General features: G+C 56.2%; 5 protein-coding genes across 5 annotated transcripts; 1 reads left to right on the plus strand and 4 right to left on the minus strand.

The window, feature by feature from the left end:
• Window positions 1-1,680: 1,680 nt before the first annotated feature.
• On the minus strand, window positions 1,681-3,950 carry svkA-1 (Serine/threonine-protein kinase svkA; the record flags this gene model as incomplete). The annotated part of the gene is made up of 4 exons (XM_032036909.1): window positions 1,681-3,329; window positions 3,384-3,700; window positions 3,780-3,810; window positions 3,869-3,950. The coding sequence occupies 4 exons, from the start codon at window positions 3,948-3,950 to the stop codon at window positions 1,681-1,683; spliced, it is 2,079 nt and encodes a 692-aa protein (XP_031884284.1).
• Window positions 3,951-6,839: 2,889 nt separating this feature from the next.
• On the minus strand, window positions 6,840-8,564 carry UBX5 (UBX domain-containing protein 5; the record flags this gene model as incomplete). The annotated part of the gene is made up of 2 exons (XM_032036911.1): window positions 6,840-7,912; window positions 7,973-8,564. The coding sequence occupies 2 exons, from the start codon at window positions 8,562-8,564 to the stop codon at window positions 6,840-6,842; spliced, it is 1,665 nt and encodes a 554-aa protein (XP_031884278.1).
• Window positions 8,565-9,517: 953 nt separating this feature from the next.
• Window positions 9,518-15,211, minus strand: ECM29 (Proteasome component ECM29; the record flags this gene model as incomplete). Its single annotated transcript, XM_032036913.1, has 3 exons — window positions 9,518-14,873; window positions 14,943-14,989; window positions 15,044-15,211. The coding sequence occupies 3 exons, from the start codon at window positions 15,209-15,211 to the stop codon at window positions 9,518-9,520; spliced, it is 5,571 nt and encodes a 1,856-aa protein (XP_031884126.1).
• A 2,647-nt stretch (window positions 15,212-17,858) lies between these two features.
• On the plus strand, window positions 17,859-18,242 carry CGGC5_v000331 (uncharacterized protein; the record flags this gene model as incomplete). Its single annotated transcript, XM_032036914.1, has 3 exons — window positions 17,859-17,899; window positions 17,970-18,090; window positions 18,153-18,242. 3 exons carry the CDS (start codon window positions 17,859-17,861, stop codon window positions 18,240-18,242), a joined length of 252 nt encoding a protein of 83 aa, XP_031884125.1.
• A 130-nt stretch (window positions 18,243-18,372) lies between these two features.
• On the minus strand, window positions 18,373-19,905 carry HCBT1 (Anthranilate N-benzoyltransferase protein 1; the record flags this gene model as incomplete). The annotated part of the gene is made up of 1 exon (XM_032036915.1): window positions 18,373-19,905. One exon carries the CDS (start codon window positions 19,903-19,905, stop codon window positions 18,373-18,375), a length of 1,533 nt encoding a protein of 510 aa, XP_031884124.1.
• Between the last annotated feature and the right edge of the window lie 394 nt (window positions 19,906-20,299).

A 20,299-nucleotide genomic window follows, 5' to 3' on the forward strand; every position in this document is an offset into this window, starting at 1 on the left:
TCCCATACCGTCGGACTCGTCTCCGACTTCCATCCGTGCCCTCTTCACTCTCGATCGGATACCTACCTACCAACCTACCTTATCCCTCCCATCCAAACACACACACAATTCCTACTGCCCTCCTCCCCGCCGCCACCGCCAATGCTTCACCACAAAACCCCATTCATCCAAGATTCCAAGGCCTATCTTGCCAAGGGTCCGTCGTGGGTAGAGTCATGTCAAACGGCCATATAACAGACCACAAAGAAAACCCACCCGCCATCCTACATTTCCCTCCCTCCCATCCCATGAGAATTCCCATCACGTATTCCCCCTCCCATCCCCCTCCCCCTTCCCCGGTCTGCTCGCAGGCGCTCTGAACTTGAAGCGTCCCAAGTCCAGCCGCATCCGTCCATCTCCCCCCTCCCCTCGCTCGCTTCCAAGAAAATCCGCATCGAGGCTGAACGAACATCAACCACATGCACAAAACCCCCCTCCCTCCCTCTCCCAGCCCCCATGAACAACAGAACAGAAATCCAGCGAGAATTTCTGCTTGGTACAACACTTGTTTCCTCCGGCTGTCCCGCCCAGATCCACAAAATCCACACAAACTCGCCCTTGCCAAAGTCGCAGCGGCGAACAAAAGAGGCCACCACCACGCGGCCAAGCGGACGTACCCGCGTCTAGAACTGCTGGCCACCGCAGCCACACCGGCGCAGGGTCAAGATTCCGCGCGGAGAATCCTACTCACTCCACAGACAAACTAAGCGCGAATGAAAGCAGACCAAATAGATTAAAAAAACGCCGTCCCACAAACCCAAAGTGGCTGCGGTGCCAAACCATGAATAATAGACAATACGCGCAGAACGTCTCGCCTCTCTCGATATTAACACACACATTCCCACTCCAGGCCTGTGCCTCACCATGACCGCCTAGGCAAGGCGGCGTCTGGGCATGCAGACGCCAGCCGCAGCCGCAGCCTCAGCCCTGCATCGGGTCCTCCGGGGTGGCCCCATAGCTCTCTCGCAGAGGCAGAGAGAGAGAAAGAAAGGCGAGAGCGAGTGAGAGCGAATAACACGAAGGGCACGCACTCTATTCTTGGGTTAAGTAGATGCCGGGTATGATACAGAGGGAATTAAAGAGAAAACACATAGAAAACAACACACACAGTCCAGTGTAATCAGTCCATTTCATTCGTCTTTGCGGAAGCCCACCCACACCTATAGCATCTCGCCACCACCATCCCCATTTCATGTTCTTGTCGTTTCTTGCTAGTCTGAGAAAGCCAGGACAAGCCAAGAAGAATATCAATCCGTCGTGTCGTGCGTGTCGTGTCGTCTTTTGCCGGCCCAATCAATGCCTCGCATGAGTTGTTGTATAGTAATCGTACTTTAGAGTGTCGTATAGTCTTTTGCATCCCGTTTCGCTTCGCTCGCTCGCTCGCCGCTCGCCGACGACGGCTGTTTTTTCAATACCGCGAAGACGACCCCGATCGAACCGGCTGTTCGCAATATCAATTGTTCCCATAATCCCATATCCCATGCCACCTCGCTAAAAGTCACTCGTGACAAGCGGCGACTCGAGAAGCATGTGCTTCTCGCTGGCTGCTGCTGGCTGTCCCCACCAGGCATGGCCCCTGTCCCCCTTTCGTCCCGCCTGAGCAGGCTCACACACATCCGCCAAGGCCATCCATCAGACGGCTCACGCCGCAACTTCCTCCTCGTCGAGGGGTTCAACCCTGACGAGTATTTCCTCCAGCAGTCCCTCCAGGAAGGTGCCCACGTCTCTGCCCATACCCACCGGCTCCGCCTTGTCATAGTGGTCAATCTCTTTGCAGACGTGGGCGAGCTTATATACGAGCTTCCGCAGCTTCTCGTGCGCCGCCTCGGCGCGCTGCTGCTTCGGGGTCACCTGGTTCATCACCACCGGGCTCGACGAGCCGGGCTGCGGCCGGAAAGCCTGCTGCAGTCTGATCTGCCGTCTCTTCAGCGCCTCCTCGAGCGCTGGGAAGATAACGTCGTTCAGCGCGTCCAGCTCGCCGTTGGGGTTCGACGGCGCGGGTGAGGGGAAGGCAGACGGGGCCGGCTCCGGCGTGGGCGTCTGTGTCTTTGAAGGCAGCGCGTGGGCCTTGGACGGCGGAGGCGGCGGCGCCTGGCCCGAGGGCTGCCGGAAGTATTGCCCGTTTGGTGACTGGCTCGATATTCTGGGCGACATCTGTGAGGCCTGCGGCGGCCCACCGCGGTAGGGCGGGATCTCTGGTAGCGCCATGGGTGCCAGCTTGGTATTGGAATTGGGCGGTCTGGGCCCGTGAGGCGGTGGCCGGGGCGTCATCTCCTGCTCACGCAACTCCGCCGGCTGGATCACAGGACCCAGACTCAGCAAGCCCATGTCTCTCTGCAACTGGGCCTGCAGCTCTCGGTCGTAGTCCGGCGATTGACTTACGGGGACGGCGGGAGGAATCAGTCGAGAGACGGGCCTTGGCGTCTCTGGAGCTCTCTGGAACTTTTCTGGAGAGACTGGAAGAGGCACCTTGACCGGTGATTGCGGCGCGGTAGTCGGCACTGGTTTCCGTTGTGGTGAGGCCTGTCGAGAAGTCCCCGTATTCGCAATGGCCGCCTTTAGAGTATCTGAAGCGAGAGCAAGGTCACGACCAAACTCGCGGACCTTGGTCGGGCTGTTGTCCCTTGGCCGTTCTCCATAGTCATCCGTATTCTCGATTGATCTCGCTGCCCTGGAGTTGGCAGCCGACTCGTCCAAGGCGTTGAGTCCAGGCCGCGGAACGAGACCGCCTCTGTCGCCTACGAGCCGTACCGTGCCAAAGTCCCACATGTCCTCGTCTACCTGCTGTCGCTCGTGGTATTTCTCGTTCTCCTGGTCGCTCTCCTCATCATCGTTCTTGTGGGTGGTGGCCCACCGGGAGTGCCGCTCAATCAACTCTGTCAGATAGCTCGTCTTCTTAGCGCGGCGTATAAAGGGGTGCTTGAGCAGGTCCTTCGCCGTGGGCCGGTCCCTCGGGTCCCTTTGTAGACACGCTTCGATGAAGTCCTTGAAGGCTTTGGTGAAATTCCCTTCCAGCCGCGGCGGCGGGTTCTTAGGGATCAAGAACAACACCTTCATGGGGTGGATGTCGGCGTAGGGGGGCTCGCCGTTGGCCAGCTCGAGGGCAGTGATGCCGAGTGACCACACGTCAGCCTTGTGATCGTAGCCCGATTGCTTAATGACCTCGGGCGCCATCCAGAAGGGGGTGCCCACGAATGTGTTCTTCTTGGTCATTGTCGCCGAGAGCTGTCCGGAAACGCCGAAGTCGGCGAGCTTGACCTGGCCGTTAGAGCTCAGGAGCACGTTTGCAGCTGGCCACCGTTAGCAACACCGCCTGCGACATAGCTTTGCTTGGAGGTACACACCTTTGACGTCGCGGTGCAGTTTCTTGTCCGAGTGTAGATAGTCGAGGCCCAGCAGCAGCTCGCGGATGATGATGGCAATATAGTCCTCGCCGATCAAGCCCGGCTTCATCAGGTCGGCGCAGCTCCCGCCGGAGCAGAACTCCATGACGATCCACAGCTCGGCGCCCTTGGCGTAGGACCCGTAGTACTTTGTGACGTAGGGCGACTGCAGCTCCGACAGGATGGCGATCTCCTGGATGATGTCTTCGACCTCGTCCTCGGCGCTCTCGATGTCGATGATCTTGATGGCGACGGCATGGCCGGTGCGCTTGTCGACGCTGCACACAAGGGCAATTGTCAGCTTGAGCTCTAGACAGACAGTCTGATGGGTGCCGGGAGAGGAACATGCACACTTACCCCTTGTAGACCTTGCCGAAGCTTCCTCCGCCTGGGAAAACCTGTGTGTTAGCGAAGTGCCGCCTCAGACGCGCGGGAACGGCGCATACCGATGCAGTACTCCTTGGTGTAGAGCAGCCCGGGGTCGAGGGCCTCGTTGCCCTCCTCCATGTCCCTCTCGCGATCTCCCATGTTGGCGGCTCGCAATCGCGCGTTGGTGCCCTATGCCGCAATCTGTGTGCTGGCGCAGCAGAGCCGTGGTTCGTTGTCGGCTGCGTAGACCAGTGCGAAGTCGGTGCCGCGGGGTTGCGATCGAGGAGAAGCCGTCGGCGACGTTGGCAGCCGTAGAGGGTTCGTCTGAGTCGCGGGGGCGGTTCGTCGCTGCCCAATTGAAGTTTGACGGTCGCTCGGGAGATTGCAGGGCAAGAAACTCAGTCTTGCCTCCGTGCTCGGACGAGAATGGGAGGAACCAGGAGGTTTGAAGAGGGGATCCTGGGGTTTGGCGGCGGCGGCGGCCGGGGGAGGAGGGAGGCGGTGGGGGACGACGACGACGACGACGACAGCGACAACGAACGACGTTGACGACGGATGCAGCCGTTGTGAGCTGAATGTGCCGGCAGACAGAGTCGAGACGATCTTGGGACGAACGAAAGAAGGGGCGCCGACGGGACGGAGGTGGAATGGAAGCGATCTGGGATTAAGGCGCACAGTTAGCCTCGAGATCCTTCTAGTCGGGAGCACCTAACGGTGGCTAGCTCCAGACGGGGCGGGCTGGTGCAGCTGGAAGTCGTACGTTTCGCCGCGTGTCTCTGGCTGGCTTCTTCAAAGGGAAATCGACCAGAAACAGAACATACCAAAAGGGGATGTCGCAGAGGCAGCGAAAGAGAGAGACACTCTAGCGGGCCGCAGCAATTCGCATTCCTCGGGGGTCGAGGTCGATGTCAAGGTCGTGGACTCGTGGCGGGAAGACGTCAATCGGTGTCTCGCTGCGCCCAATTTCACAGCTGGAAATACGACCAAAACAACGGACGGTGAGGAAGTGTAAAAAAAGAAAGCAAGCTCCTGCGCAGGTGAGATGAGATGAGGTAAGGCAAGGAGAGGAGAGGGTCAGTTCGCAGCTGCTGCAAGGGCCTAAGAAGGAACGAGCTTTTTCAAAAATAAAAGTGCCGCCGAGTCGCTGCTCTGAGGTGTCGTGCCTTGCTCCGGAGCAATACACAGAAACACAAGTACACACAATATGGCAACTTGCAGTGGTTCTTGGTAAACTGGGATTGGATATGGTCGACAACAGTAGTTGTTCAAGGTGGAAGAGCTGAGAGTTGAGAGAGAAAGTAACTTGGGGGCAGAACGGTGTGTGACGCTTTTGGGAGTTGGCGCTGGCTAGACTCGACGCGATGAGGGAACGGACGCAGGAACACACGAGGAAGAGTGTGGGGTAAACAGCCTGCGCCGCTCAGGGACAAAGAAGCGGCTGCGAAGGCGTCTGTTGATGTTTGTGGTGGTTGTGGTTGTGGTGGTTGTTTTCTTCGTCTTTTCCCCTTCGATTCATTCACATTTGACCCCCTGACGCTAAAAAGGTACTTGATGATTGAACTTGATCAGCTTCACCTAACGACTGAACTAATCTCTGCACACCTGTCACATAAACACACGAACGTCACTATTTCTCCCATCCATATTATCACCAAACAACATACCCCAAAGCAATTGATGTATTGAGTGTGCCGTCCCGACTCGGGCGGCCTTCCCTCACTGGGAACGAGGTGCATTCCATTTGTTTACACCCAGCCGAGAGGGGTCGGTTCACCAGCAACCAGCCGCTGTTGATGTCAAACCTTTTCCCCTCACTGGGCCGCCCCCCCGCAAGCGATTCACAGTTGCTCCCCTCCCCCCTGTCCAGTAAAAACGTCAGCGCTCTCCATCGCCCAAAAACAATGAAGCCTTGGGTAAGGGCGTTAAGCGAGCGAATAGAACGCACGGGCCATCAAGCAAGGCACCTCGAGAAAATCACCAAAAAAAACATGGGAAAGCTTCTGAACCGACAAGTCTCCGCGCCCTCCTGATTGGCTGGCTCCACATTCGACCACTGCCCAGGAACCCGTTCGCGACGCCCGCTTGCTTGGCTACCAGACGCGCCTGCTCACCACGGTGAACCGCGGTGAAACGTCCACATCTCAGGTGTATGCAGCTTCCTCTGTGTCTTTGGGTGTGATGACCGAGGCCTCCCTTGACTTTTACCAATGCAAATCGATAGGTCATGAGCCATCGTATCGTATCCAATTCAATACGAGAGAATCAGTACGGTTAATACAAGACCATTTTAGCTGGCGGTTCCTGTGGGCTGAATCATTATGCCGACCTGAGTTGGAGCTGGGCCATCGTTGGTAGGTTTGTCGAACCCACGATAAGCGCAATAAAAACCGAAGAAGAAAAGCAAGAAGGAAAACGAAGAGGCGAAAGGTTAAGGCCGAACTCAATGAAAACCCGCAGATGATTCTTACCAACCTCAAAGATAACGATGGCCCATTTTTCTAAACCAGCGTTGGGAATTCAAAATCACTCACATGTGGACTCGTGGCGTTATATCTTGGTCACTCGAGAAGGTGGGTACCTGGGAGACCCGCATGGTTGGTGAAAGTTCGCGAGTTGACGAAGCCGTCTGGGGAAGGGGCCTCAGGATCCCTCCGAAAAGGTCATTCACCCTTCACGTCGCACAAAACCTTTCTACTGTCTGTCTCCGAGGTCTATTGATGCGCCTCTGTAAGCTCGTCTACCCTAGTTGCCGAAGGAGGAAACATCCCCCATCTCGGCCCTTCCTCTGTCTGTACTCGGCGGATTACGTCCCAGCCCGCCTGTGCAATCATCATCGAGCCAATGCCGTCACCGTGTCATCGTGGTATGTGTATGTGAAATGTCCCCTAGTGAAGCGACAAAACAAGAAAAGAGAAAAAATGGGAAGAAAACCAGTCGTCCTCCCTGTACCATCTATCGGTCATGCTCTCCCGGCCCGTGTGAACTCATGCGCGTTGCCCCCAAAAACGGCTGTCATTATCGATCCGTCACTCGTAACCTCGCCAAACCCTAGTCCTCGATGAACTCAATCATGACGGTTCCCTGCTTGAGGCCGGCCTCCATGATGGTCTTGTCCAGCTCCTCCGTCAGGTCCTGGCCCTGCGGCATGCGCTTCAGTTCGAACTCAACGCCCTCCTTGCCCTCCAGCGGCTCTGCCTTGAGCCACTCGTAGATGCGTCTGACCGTGTCGTCGAGGTTGAACCGCCGGATGACACGTCCGGTGGGGTGGCGGAACTGTATCCGCGTCGTCGTGGCGGGGTTGTTCTCGGGCTCTGTGTGGGGCTTGTCGCTCGCGATCTTGGCCCAGATGCTCTGCACAGGTGCCTCCGCCGTGGGGGTCGTCGCCTCGTCCGCCGCAGGAGCCTTGCCCTTCTCGCTGGATGAATCCGACTTGGTGAGCGCGTCGGGGTCGAACACGCTCGTCTTGGGCTTGGAGCTGCTGCTGCCGCCGCCGTTGGACGTCTCGAGACTGTTCTGCAGCGCCATCTCCAACATCTCCTCCTCCGTCATGCGGTCAACGTCGACCGTCTTGGGACGCTGCGTCGTCTGGTCCGCGACGGGGTTCTTGCTGTTCGCCGCCAAGCTGTAGCGGTCGAGGAACTCGGCCAGCTGTGCGTGGAAGTCGGTGGCGGTGGGGAATGGCCGTCCGCTCCAGACCTTGACCTGCTCTCCTGTTCTCGGATCGATAATGGCGACGTGGGGGTAGTTGTCGGGGTTCTCGTGGCCACCATGGTGGAAGTAGAACGTCACGTACTGCTGTGCGGAGATGGAGGACTTGTCGTACTGGAGAAAGATGAAGCTCTCTGCCAACAATTGCCTGATGGCGGGGTCCTTCCAGATGTCGCGGTTCAGGGCCTGGCAGTTGAAGTCGCTCATGTCCTGCAGGTTGACCAAAATCCACTTCTTGTCGTCCTTGCCCTCCTGTCGTGCTTCGTCCCAGTCCGATCTGGACATGATGTCGTAGGGCGGGCGGAAGAGCTCCGCCAGTCTCTGGGCGCGGGCGCCGCTTTCGGTTGCGGCTGGCTGAGGCGTCTGGCTGTCGTCGTCCCAGATAGACAAGTTATGACTGAAGGGACCACCACCTGCGAACAAATCTTGTTAGCCTCCAGCAATATGGGACGCAATGGCAGCATGTCGCTTACCTCGTGCTGCTCTCGCCGCCTCTCTCTGGCGCATCTGTGCTCGGATGATGGAGTCCATATCCATACCCATGCCGTCGTCGGCATCGTAGCCTCCAACCAGCGTCTCCGTAGTTCTGGCGATGGGCGATCTGACATCGTCGGGGGCAGCTCCGCCTCCTCCTCCTCCTCCGCCGGCGCCACCGCCGTAGAGCTCCTCTTGTAATCTCTTCGCCATGGCGGCATCTTCCTCCTCCTGCGCGTTCCGTGCAATAGCCTCAACCTGGGCCTGGGCCGCGATATCGGAGTCGTCCTGGCCAAACGTATCGTCATCGTCGTCGACGGTCATGGCCGTGTCGCCGTCGTCATCGCTGTCTATGTGAATAATTCCGCGGTCGTCTTGGCGGCCGATGTTTGGTCGGGTAGCTGCGGGGACGGGTGGTGCTGTGGACGCGCTGGCGGCAGGAGCGGCGGTGAAGCTGCTCGCGAGGTCGGGGCTCTCGAAGAAGAGCTGGATGGCCGACTCGAGGTTGTTGTTCGCCATCTCGAGGTAGCCGCGGGCAGCCTCCGGACTGGCGGCCGTGATGGCGACGAAGTTGGAGATGTCCTCGTCCATGGTTGCGGTTTGCGCGCGGCAGAGGTAGGTGCTCGGGTTGCCGGTGGGTGGTTGATTAAGCAGTGTCAAATGAAGCCTCTGGCAGCAGAAAAGCTTGCGTCGGACACGAATATTTTGGTGGCGGTCAGAGAGGTGAACGCAGAGAGGGCTTCGGAGCAGGAAGACGATGGCACCTCTGCCCCACCTTCAACCGAAAGGCAGTGGACGTGTAGTATCCGTAATCCGTAGGTGGTGTTCTGCCACAAGGCGAGGGGCAGCTACAGGCCTGGGCTGTCCGTGTGCTTCAGTGGCCCGTTTGGGTTGATGACCTCTTTGGCTGTGGTCCTTTCAAGCGTTTCAAGGACGTAGATGGTGCGGCTCCGGACACAAAGAAATATAAGTCCTGGATGTGGCAGCGGTGGTGAATTTGACACGGGAAAAAAAGGATGTCTGCGCGCCGCAGAAGTGTTGTCGTGGTTGCCGTTGGTTGTTGCTGCTGCTGCTGCTGCTGCTGGATGCGGGCTTCAAGGCTTGTCCCGGCGGCGCAGGTGCCAGGTGCTGCTGTTGCCGAATCAGTGCCACTCTGAAGGCGCCAGCTCAGTGACGCAACCGCCTGCCCGCTGTGGTGAAATTAGGCGTCGGTGCGGTGCGGCCTGCAGCGGCCCGGGAGAATGGCGGAATGTTTTCGCGGTGACATAATCCCGCTCTCTAGCCACACGGGACAGGCCGCAAGGGTCCTCATGCTGTGGCTGGTGCTCCCGGAAGGCCCAAGCCACATGTGAAGCCATCACCATCTCCTAGCAGCAATAGTATTTCAAAAAGCCATTTCAATTCCTAAAGCTCAAGCAAAGGGTATCTTGCCCCTTGGTTTCCAGTTCTATACAGATCACCATGACCTCACCTATCGTCGTCCGTCGTCTCCGGCGTCTTCACCGTCTGCCTTGGTCCTCCTTTATGCCTATCGCACGTCACCTCTACTTCTCAAGCTCCGCGAGAATCTCCTTGAGGTGCTTCTGCACCTCCAACGACCTCTCACCCTCCAGCATCTTCTTCACCGCCTCCTTGTACTCCTTCCTATCGTCCGCCGTAATCGGCCCAAACACGCCCCGCTGCATTGCCTCGAATACTTGTCCCAGAGCCAGAACCCTCATCGTCCGCTGCGACTCCGTGCCGTTGTCAGGCTGTTCAAGATCGAGACTCTTCAGATACGCCTGAGCAGTCGCCTTATCGCCCGCAGCAGCCTGCGGCTTGGGAGCCGCCTTCATCAGGTCCCTGACGCACTCGTACCACACCTCTCGCTTGATAGCTGCAAACTTGTCGCTCGCGAGGTACGGCTTCAGCAGCTCAAACACCTTCTTAGCCACAGCGCCGGGGTCCTCCTTCATCTGAGGACGGTTGTAGCCCCTAGCAATGGCCTCGACACCATTGACAGCAGCCTTGCGGAGCTTGTCCCCGGACCCGTCGACGTCCATCCTATCCTCGTCGAGCATGTCGTCCAGGACGCCGCTGACGATGCCTGAAATTTCCTCAAGCATATCCCGGTCCTCTCGCTGCTCGGCAAACTTCCACAGGGCCTTGAACGCGTGCGGCCGGTAGTCCTCGTTATTGCGCTTCGCCTCCCGCACGGCAACCTTCAACTGCTGCGCCGCCACGGCGTGGTCGTTCTTCCAGAGACTCTGCCCCTTGCCGACAAACTGCGGGTACGACTCTAGCAGCTTTTCTTTGCCGGGGAACGTCTTCAACGCAAGCGCCTTGTCGAAGATGGGCCAGATGACCTTCAAGTTCGCCTCGGAAATCTGGCCGGTGGCGTCGCTTGAGTTGACGACTGCCTTAACCATCGCCGCAATCGTGAAAGACGCGGTGTGCTGCAAATTCCACCGAGGCGCCTCGAGACCCCTCTTGACAAAGCCAACAATCTCGGGGACGTAGCGCGCAACGGTGCGGGAGCTGCATCCGTGCTGACTCCAAACTTCGTCGAAGCACTTGCGCGTGTAGTCGTCGGTGTCGTGGAGGCCCATATACGTGAACGGGATGAACTTGGCCGCGAGCCTGTTGAAGTGGTCGGGAGCGAGCTTCGAGACGCCAAGAACCACATCAGCTACCTTGGCGCGACGAGCCTCGCCCTCGCTGCCAAAGTACAGCTCGACAAACTTATCAACAAGCCGCTCCTTGGACGCGTCGGGGACGATGCGCATAAGATATCCCACGGCGCGCGCGTAGCCCTTGCTGACCTCGTCGTTGCGGTCCAGGGCCTGCTTCTCCATAAGCTGCATGAACTTGGACGAGACGGGCTTGAAGTCGACGGCGTGGCGCATGACCAGGTCGCCGATGAGTCGGGCGCAGGCAATCTTGGTCGGCATGCCGATGGCCGTCTTGATGATCTCCTCGAGCTTGGGCGCAAGCTGCTTCATGCCCTCGGCGTCCAGCTGGCGAAGGCAGTTGTCGATGGCCTCCGAGATGGGGGACTGATTGACCCATCTGGCGCGCAGCTTGTCGAGTTGGTCCCTGGAGTCCTCGCTGACCTTCTGGTAGGCGTAGTTGATCTGCTCCGGCTCGATGGTGCTGTGGAGACCGAGCAGAGGGGGGATGAAGTCGACGATGAATGGCTTCAGGTTAGGACCGCCCTTCTTTGTGATGTCGATGATGGTCTTGAGCGAGAACATCTTGACCTCGTCGACGCCGCTCTCGAGGCCGCTGGGGGAGAGGAGGAAGCGCAGCGCTTGCTTCAGCATTGCCTGTGCCGACGACGATGATCCGCCTTCCTCGAGCTGTCGTACGATGGTGTTGGTCAGGCCCATGCACAGCTTCAGCGCCGCCTCGCGCACGGAGCCCTTGACGTCGTCGAGAACCTTGAGCGCAGCAGTCCATATCTCGGCGTAGTACTGCTCGTATTTGTGGAACGGCTGCCCTGAGATGAGGTCGGAAATGGCGCCGCAGCTCGCCTGACGGACGCGCCACTCCTTTCCAAGGACGTTCTTCAACAGGTCCTGCATGATGGCGTCGAAGTGGGTGCTGATCGTCTCGTTCGGGTTCTTGACGAGAGCCTTCCAGATGTCGTCCATGGACCGCTGGACATTGGAGTTCGGGTCGAAGCGGTAGCGGAAGAGCTTGGGATACAGCTTCGGGTCCACTTCTGACTCGGAGAGGATATTGCTCAGACCGAATCTGCCAAAGGCGGAACGCGTTGACCAGGTCGCCGCATTGGTGGCGAGAGACATGAACTTGTACACCAAGCTCTGGTCGCCGACCTCATTCGCAAGGCTGACGATATCCTTGTACGAAGTAACAGACTTGCCCTCGCCCGTGGGCAGAGCACCGGGCTCGAAAAGCTCCGTCTCCTCCTCGACCTTGATCTGCGTGCTGTTGCCGGTAAAGGCAGAAACCAAGTCCCTAGTCAGATCCTGCTTCAAATCCTCGTCGCCCTTCTCGTATACCAGCGCCAGACCGCGCGAGGCAGTCTCCTGCACCAGCTCGTCTCTCGCGCTGAGGAGCCGCATGAAGGCGACCTGGGCCTCTCTCAAACGAGACTGAACCTCGGTCAGGTGGCCGCAGTACTGAACCACGCAGAAGAGCCATATACCGGAAGCCTTAAGAAGGGAGGGTTTGGTTGTCTTGCAGTCTTTGATCAGCTTGTCGAGGACGGCAGTGACTCTGACGCTGCGCTTTTCCTTCTTCCAGGATCCGGCAGGGGCATCGACGTTGAGAGTAAGTTTGACAAAGTCCGAGTCCCAGCACGCGATAGCAGCGGTGATGGCCTCGCCCACAGTGAACTGGATCTCTGTCTCGCGTCTGGTGTGAAGACCGAAGAGAACGCGGAGGACATTGTCGATGCCGGAAGTCTTGCTTGATGGGTACAGCAGGCCGTCCTCGGGGGTTGCCTCCTCATTGGGCTCGTTGAATGCAAGCGCAAGCCTGCCGAGGGCGAAGATGGCCTTGTCGCTTCCGGCTGCCGCCTTCTCCCCAAGTCTCTCAATCACGTAATCAGCTGTGAGGTTGTTAACATTGTCTGGGATGTACTGCGAGAGGCTGGCGGTCCAGAGCTCAGCGTAGCAGTCGAGGATTGCGTCCTCGAGCGACGGGCGGTGGGAGCTCTTGTCCATGAGCAGCTTCGACGGCAGATGGGTATCGGCCGGGATGGGCAGGTCGTAGTACACGGCCCTGGAGAAGATGTGCCCGAATGCCTGTATGGAGCCCTCCACCGCGTTGGCATATGAGCCCACTGAATTCTCCCATGCATAAGTCGTGGCCTTGAGGTTGTGCAGGAACTCCTGGATGTGCTGGTTCCTGACCTGCTTGGCGGCTGTCGCATCAGGGATGTCCAGATCCGCTTTGTTAAGAGGATGAGGAACCAGGATGCCACACGCCTGAGCTGCGAGGAAGCGAATGTGACGGTTATTGTTTCTCGTGCATGCTTGCAGCAGGTGTGCGTTGCCTGCGATGTGGTTGATGGCGCCTGAGGGGGAAAGCGAGGCGATGTCGACGAGAGAGCGTAGACAGCTTTCGATGACGGGGTTGGCGCCTTCCTTGTTTCTAAAGCGGACGCCGTCGAAACAGACCTTGATCAGCAGCGCGACGTGCTCTTCGTCGATTGAGCGCAGGTAAGCGCGGATTTTGTCGCGGGTCTTGATGTCGTTCCGGACTTGGGTGTCGAGCTGCTCAGCCCATCCGGGGACGAGCGGGAAATCGGGGAGCGCGGCGACGAACAAGGCCCTCTTGACGTACTCCACGGCTACGGGGTACGCCGAGATCTTTTCGCCTTCAAAGTTCTGAATCGTCGCCTCATCCTCAAACTCCAAGTTGTACTTCTTCGTCGCGCTAGTGAAGTCGTCGCTGGTAAAGTCGTCCGAGATCTTTTCGCAGAAGAAGTAGACCATCAGCTTGATCCAGTCCGGCATCTTGTGGTCCTCGCCGTCCCGGTACGTCCACGGGTCCAGGCCCTTACGGCCCTCCTCGACAACTTCCGTCCTCTCGCCCCTGCGTCCAGCGATGGCGAGAATGTCAATCCATCGTCCCCTCTCGTCCCACGATGCAATGGTCTGATTAGCCCACTTAACGGCCGAAAAGCGCGCGCTACGCGCCGCGGGAGCGTCTTCGGACAGGTTCATGTAGTGCAGCAGCAGGGAGATGAGGCTCACGTTTCCGCTGCCGCGTCCGTCGCCGCTGACGGTCTTGGGGTCGAAACTCCTTGTCAGTCCCGAAAGCGAGCCCTCGATGTTAACAACCGTCTCGTTCGTGGGATCCTCTGAGAGGGAGCGGAACAGCCAGCCGACGAGGTGCAGCTTGTCCTGTGCGGACCCGGGGCTTCCCATTCCCAAAGAACCCAGGAGATCGTAGGCCATGGCTCGAAGGACCTCTTCGTCTGCGGACAGGGTGCGTGGAGAGGGCCAGCCTTGGTCCTCGACGTATCCGCGCATCATGTCGATGAGCTTGGAGCCAATCGTGAACGGTCCTTGGGTCGGGCCCCGCGTTGCTGTCCAGTTGATGAAGTGGAAAAGGGCCTTGTGGAGCTTGTTTCGCTCGAGGCCGCTGGCAGCTTGGAGATGGGCAGGGGTGTTTGAGGTAGTCTCGGTGCCGAAGTCCAGGGTGACAACGGCGTGGATGCGGTCGTGCATTGTCGTCGCAAGCGTGGACCTGGACAGCAGACCGAGGATTCTAATGCGGTGCGGCGCTGGAAGTCTAGCGTGAGAATTGTAAAGCTCCTCGACAATCTCCTTCTTCTCAAATTCAATCGTCATTCTCTTTAAAATGTCCTCTCCAACCTGTGAAACCTGGTAGTCCGGGCTCGCGGCAGCAGACAAAGCGGGCAAAAGCCTCTCCTCGTCCTTGAACGCTCCGCTCGCCAGCAGCTGCGCAATCTTGCGGCGCAGGTCCTGCATCTTCTGGAACGCCGATGCCGTGTCACGCTGATCAGGCTTGAGAAAATCCAGATCCTCCGGGGCGAGTGCAGGGTTCATCCTCTCAAAGTCCTGACGGCTGGGACTTGAGCCTCCGGGGATTCTCAGGAGGAGCACCTTGCCGAGCCATTTGGCGATGAACGCGGCGTCCGCATCGTCGGTCAGGCCGCTAGCCTCGCGGAATGCCATGTCCTCTTCGCTACCGCGTGATGGAACCTGGATGTCGGGGACAATCTTGAGGAGGACGTTGAACATGGATGCTTGGGTCGGCGACGGTGATGAGATGCCCTCGGCGACTTTGCTGATGAGGGCGCGGCGGTCGTAGTCCTCCATACGGCCAATGCTGTGCTGGATGAAAGACATGTCCAAGACGCGCAGGATGGGTGATGTGGCTTTCTTGTACTGGTCGACCAGAGCCTCAACTGGCAAAATGATGCTGTCGCCACCGTCAGTCTGGCCAGATCTCAATCAAACCGGCAAAACCGTAAGGGGACGACCGGCATACCTCGGATGCATGATGAGCGTCTTCAACTTTCCAGCAAACTGGATAACCTGCGGCAAGCATGAGAATCAATTGAGTCCATCAAAGCCGGGGGGTTCTCTCACCTCATTGCGAACTGATGCATGGTCGCTGGTCGCCTTCAGCAGCAGGGCGCACAGGTACTTCTTCAGAATGTCGTTGAGCTTGTCTTCCTTGTTCGAGGCCTCGAGGATCCGGATCTGGACGGTCCCCACGAGCCTCTTCTCCCGCGCCTCGGGAGATTCGCCCGACATCTTGAAGCTGTAGTCGCGGCGATCTCTTCTAATGTGTTGTTGAAGGTCAACGATGATGATGATGAAGGGAAGTCGGTCCAGGTGTGGGGGTACGGGTACATGTACCACGTTCGCTGGGCCAGGCGGTCGTGTACCTGACGTGGCTGGTGGCTGTGGCCAAGTCGACGTTGCTTCCGGCTGCCTGTAGCTTATTCAGCTGCGTCTGAAGGGTTCCAGAAATTCCGCTACAGGGGTGCCCCGCGGTTCCCGGAGTGGCTGAAGCTCCGAAACCGGTTTAGCGACCTGTTGCGGAGTTCTGTTTGCGGCGACTCAGTCGTCTTGAAGTTGAGTATTGATAGATTTTGGGGGATGGAATGAAGTTGAGGAGAAAGATTGTGGTTTCAAAATGAATCGGAAAAGAGGTGGAAGCAAGATGAAAATCCAGGTCTTGTACAGTAATTGACCTAGTGTGTGTGTTTGTTCCTGTTCGAGGCGGGTGCTCTCAAACTTACAAAGCGGGTGCACTCGCCTTCATTGACTTGTGACCACTTTTTCTACCTTGCTCACATGGCGAGAGCTTATCCAGGACCAAAAAGGCGAGAGCATCAAGTTATCAAGTCTTCAAATGAGACTTCCCAAAAAAGAAAAAGAAATGAGTAGAGAAGAGAAAGTACCCAGGGTGACATAATTGCTTATATATGATGGATTAGGTCAGAGTGTCTTTAACCCTGTTCTTAAGCTGGGTGCTGTTAAGGTTGCAAGGCACACCTTCTAGGGGATTCAGTTGTGCCCATTTTATCTATCTTGCTTGCAGCACTGTGAAGGCAAGAGTTAACCCAAGACCCAAAAGGCGAGAGCAGTGGGCTTTTAAGTTACAAGAGATAACAATGACAAGGCATGAGGCGGGTGCTGACAAAGGCATGGAAGTGGATGCACTCGCCTGCACTAAACTGTGCCCGCTTTGTTTAACTCACTCAAGAGGTGGGAGCTAACTTCAGGTAGTGAGCTTCTACTTAAGGTACCATATGCTTCAACACAAATAAAGAAAGATGCTTATATTTGTTTGGAGAATGATGATGTACACGTCTGGCCCACCCCAGATGCTCTCGCACGGCGGCTGCCACTAGAGTCAGCCTGGGCAATTATCCCAGTCCCCTGTATATATATACTGCGCTCGTCTCACTGGAAGGAGCACCGGCTGAAGTGCTGTTACTGGATTTCCATTATTACTGAATGTCCTTTTTCGGGGTGGGCCATGAAAATCCGTCAACATATTCGTCTAAGTCCTTATCCCTGGATTCAGTCTCCTTATCAGGCCTGAACGAGTTGCTGTAAGGTACACATGACCAGACTCGCTGTGGACAGTCCAACAATCAGAAAATGTGATTGAAGTGTTCCATGGGTGGGTGTTCTGACGACTCCTGCTTATCCCAAAACCTCAAACCTCACAATTACAGTTTTGAGCTTCAGCGAACGGAGCGTCGCTTATAATGACTTTTGTTGGTTCTGATAATGCAGATTCGCATTCGAGAATGAAATCGACGTCATACGCCCCCGATCGCCATCCACTAGATAGATCGTAGAAGTTAGGGGTCAAAGAATTGGCCGTGCTTTCCAGAGTTGTTTGTACTATGGTATGATGGGTAAGTAACACCTGTGGAGCTGATATCGTGAGGACTTGCGGCCCACTCGAGGCTTTGGATTAACTGCCGAATGGCTGTGTGAGCGATGTATCGGCCCTGGGTCGCCTAGCTCGCAAAACCCTGATACTGTGTTTTTATTTTGGCCTGGTATCGGAGTATTGGTTTGATGCTTTAAAAAGGATGCCTGTGACTTAAATTAGACGTCACATTTGAGGCGATACCGCCCGCAAGTGCGACATGGATATGCAGCTTTGCGATGGCCTGGTGCCGTTGCTTCTTTCCACGCCGCCCCCTGAGTTGTCCGAACCATGTAAGAGCTAGTGCTCAGCATACGCCGAGGTTTTAAAGCTTCAACTTGGCAAGACTGCGGTGTAGGTTGCTTTTGTCATTTGGAGCAGACATCTGTTATCCAGCAAGTAGCAGCACAAGTGTGGGCAAAACTGACCTCTGCCTTTGCCAAACAGCTATTTTTGGACACGACCATGACAGCCAAGGTATGTCTTCAATACGTAGTATTGGCTATGCGCCTATTCACCGGAAGAAGGAAGAGAATAAAACTTGGAACGAAGCTCCGCAGTCGACGGAGACCCTGCTTCGTCCCAGCAGAGCCTGGACTATCGCGAAGGGGCCGCTCCAGCGGAGTAACCCGGACTCAATCGGGGTGCCGAAATGCGCGCCGATCCCGTTAATCACCCGCCTAAGTGGCGTATCAGAGTATCAGAAAGGACTTGAGACCGGAGCAACCGCCCCCTCGCATAGATTGTCGAGAGAACCTTATTTTGAGAATATCCTCTTTTCATCACATTAGGAAATAATCTCGGTCGTCAGCCACAAACACGTTGCCCGTCAGTATGACTCGTAAGAATCTCCTGCACGGGATACAAAATCCGACGACGGAGTACGAATCCCGTCCTCTGCCGTTCATGTGTGCTTCGGACGAACCTCTCAGAGATTCAACGTCCTAAATGGCTCTACGGTAAACCACTCGCTTCTGAATTTGTACCCGATCATTACCAGTCCACACCATGAAGTCAACTCTGATTGCCGTTGCTCTAGCGCAAACTGCGTAAGTTTTGCTTTCGAGCCCTTTACAATGAGTAGCTGCAGAAGTTGCTAACTTGTTGATTGGTCTGTAGCATTGTCCTTGCCGGTGTGTACAAAGGCTACACTTGCATCATGCCCAACGGCCAAATCAACCCATCAAACAATCTCTGCAATGACGCCTTCGGAACACCCTTGCCTGGCCAAAACGGAATCGTAAGTTTTTGAATACATTATCTCTCTTTCTCCAGACCAGCCAATCCCTAACGAGAGAACAGTGCTGTATTTCCCAGCCAGAGTACAAAACGAGATACGACAAGGGCTGCACGGATAACCAGGGTAAAGTTAACCAAATCGCCGACTGCTAAGGGAAGTGACGAAGTTGTGTACCAAATTTGTCTGCAGAGCGCTAGGTCGATACTATGGATACATGAATGATTTGATCTCTTCTCGAAGGTGCAGTTTAAGCCGAGTTAAGCTCCGCAGGGTACCATGTCTCTAGCACATATATTTTCGAAATGCCTCTTCTTCCACCAGGAGTTTCCACACCGGCTCAGATACTGAAAAGATTGCATCAATGGCTCGGGGGGCCGTAGATGTAGAAGGAGCCCCGTCTTCATTACTCTCACGAGCCTCTTCTGGTGGAGATGATACCATCAGCGCCAGCCCATCCATCAATGACACCTCCGTGAAAGGAGGAGCAACGAGAGCCGGACCGACCGAGTTTCCATCAACATCTGTCTCAAAGTCCACCCCGGAATACATCTCGTGTCTGGACCACTGGCTCACAACAAAATTCCCAGTGCCGAAATCGAAGTCCATTTTGAGGCGGCTCTTGTCTGGCTGCGCCGCAAACCAGTTCGTGATATTTTCCATGTTCGTCTTGTTCATCGACCGCACCAAGTTATGGATTACTTCGGCCACCTGCCAGAGCTCGCCATCTGCAAGTATGGCATGATCGATGCGGGTGAGGATGGAGAGCGACGCATTGCCAAAGTATCGAGAACCCAGACCGAGCCTCGAAGGATCACGAGTGTCGATTGAACCCCAAAAGCCCTGCCGTAATTGAGAAGCGGCTGATGACGACGACACGCCCTGCATGTCGAGCAGACGGAGACGAGCTGTGTAGATGGTCTGGCAGAGGTACGCAGACACTGACTCAAAGGCGGAGACCCAGCCCTGGCCAGAAGGATTCGTTGCCTTTTTCTTGAGCAATGTAAGGTGTTCACTGGAGAAGTGCAAGGTGTGACCGACGATAGGGTCCCCATCTGCTGGAACAGCACTCGGCGCGTCGACCGGGACCGGCTCGGGCTTCTGATCTTGGGCGTACCAGAACAAGGGGTTGCCATCGAGAGCGGCGCCATCGAGAGCGGCACGCCTTTCTTCCGCAGACATGGCATCGGGCGCTGATAGGTAGTAATTGAGATCCGGCGGCGATGGCGGAGACGAGGATTGGTGAATTGTCGCCCAGTCTCGCACGAACTGGAAGAAGCCGCCAGCGTCACAGACCATATGATGCAGGCGGATCCCCAAAGCCACTCCACCGCACGCGAAGCGAGTATGTTGGACTGCGAGGATGGGGTCCCGGCAGATGCCTTCAATTGTGGCCTCGAACGGCGGCATCAAAGCGTTGCCAGAGCCCGGCAGGTTCTCAACAATTATGCGACCCGATCTGCTCTGCGCAGCGATGTCGGTAAGGATTGCGTCGCATTCTGCCTGCAAAAAGACAACGCCTTTTGAAAAGTTTCCAATCTCGAATGTGTTGGAGCTTTTGTTGAGTTGAAACCGACCGGTGAGATGGGGATAGTGGGTGAGAAGACGTGTAAGTGAAAGTTGCAGTGCCTGCGCCGTCATGAAGCTGTTCGCGGGGCTGCTTTTGGGCCGTTCGTAGACAAAAACTACGTTTGTCGGAACAGTGGGAAAGACCATGTGATCGATAGGTCCGAGAAGCATCCGAGATCCAAGTGTTGACTCGGCCTCGGGGTTGTATAGCTCAACGACAGAGACGACAGAGACGACAGGGATGGTCATGACGGGCGCGTCAATGAAGGGCAGGAATTATGTTTGAGAAGCACGTCCATTTGCATTTTTTTATTATTTGCGTATCATTTTATATAGAGACGACTTTAGAATTTCACATCTATTTCACAGTAACGCTGTCTAGATCACTCGTCTGAACTCTGAAATTGCTCATTGTGAGTCATCTGCTATAGTCTTGTAGCCCCCACACAGCGCTCATCACCGAGTAAACTTGTAATCATTACATGTGGCAGTAGAGCTGAGCTTAATTCTTTTCATTAAATTAATGCATTGCTATTCAGAAACCACAATGCTCGGGTGTTTTGAGAGAAGCAAGCAGCCTTTTCCAACGCTTACCTTACCTCTAAAAGAAGCATAAACTCAAAGTCCTCAATCGATAACTACA

This window comes from Colletotrichum fructicola (genome assembly GCF_000319635.2).
Source record: "Colletotrichum fructicola Nara gc5 chromosome Unknown KSG_Nara_v1_contig01, whole genome shotgun sequence".
NCBI classification, from domain to species: domain Eukaryota; kingdom Fungi; phylum Ascomycota; class Sordariomycetes; order Glomerellales; family Glomerellaceae; genus Colletotrichum; species Colletotrichum fructicola.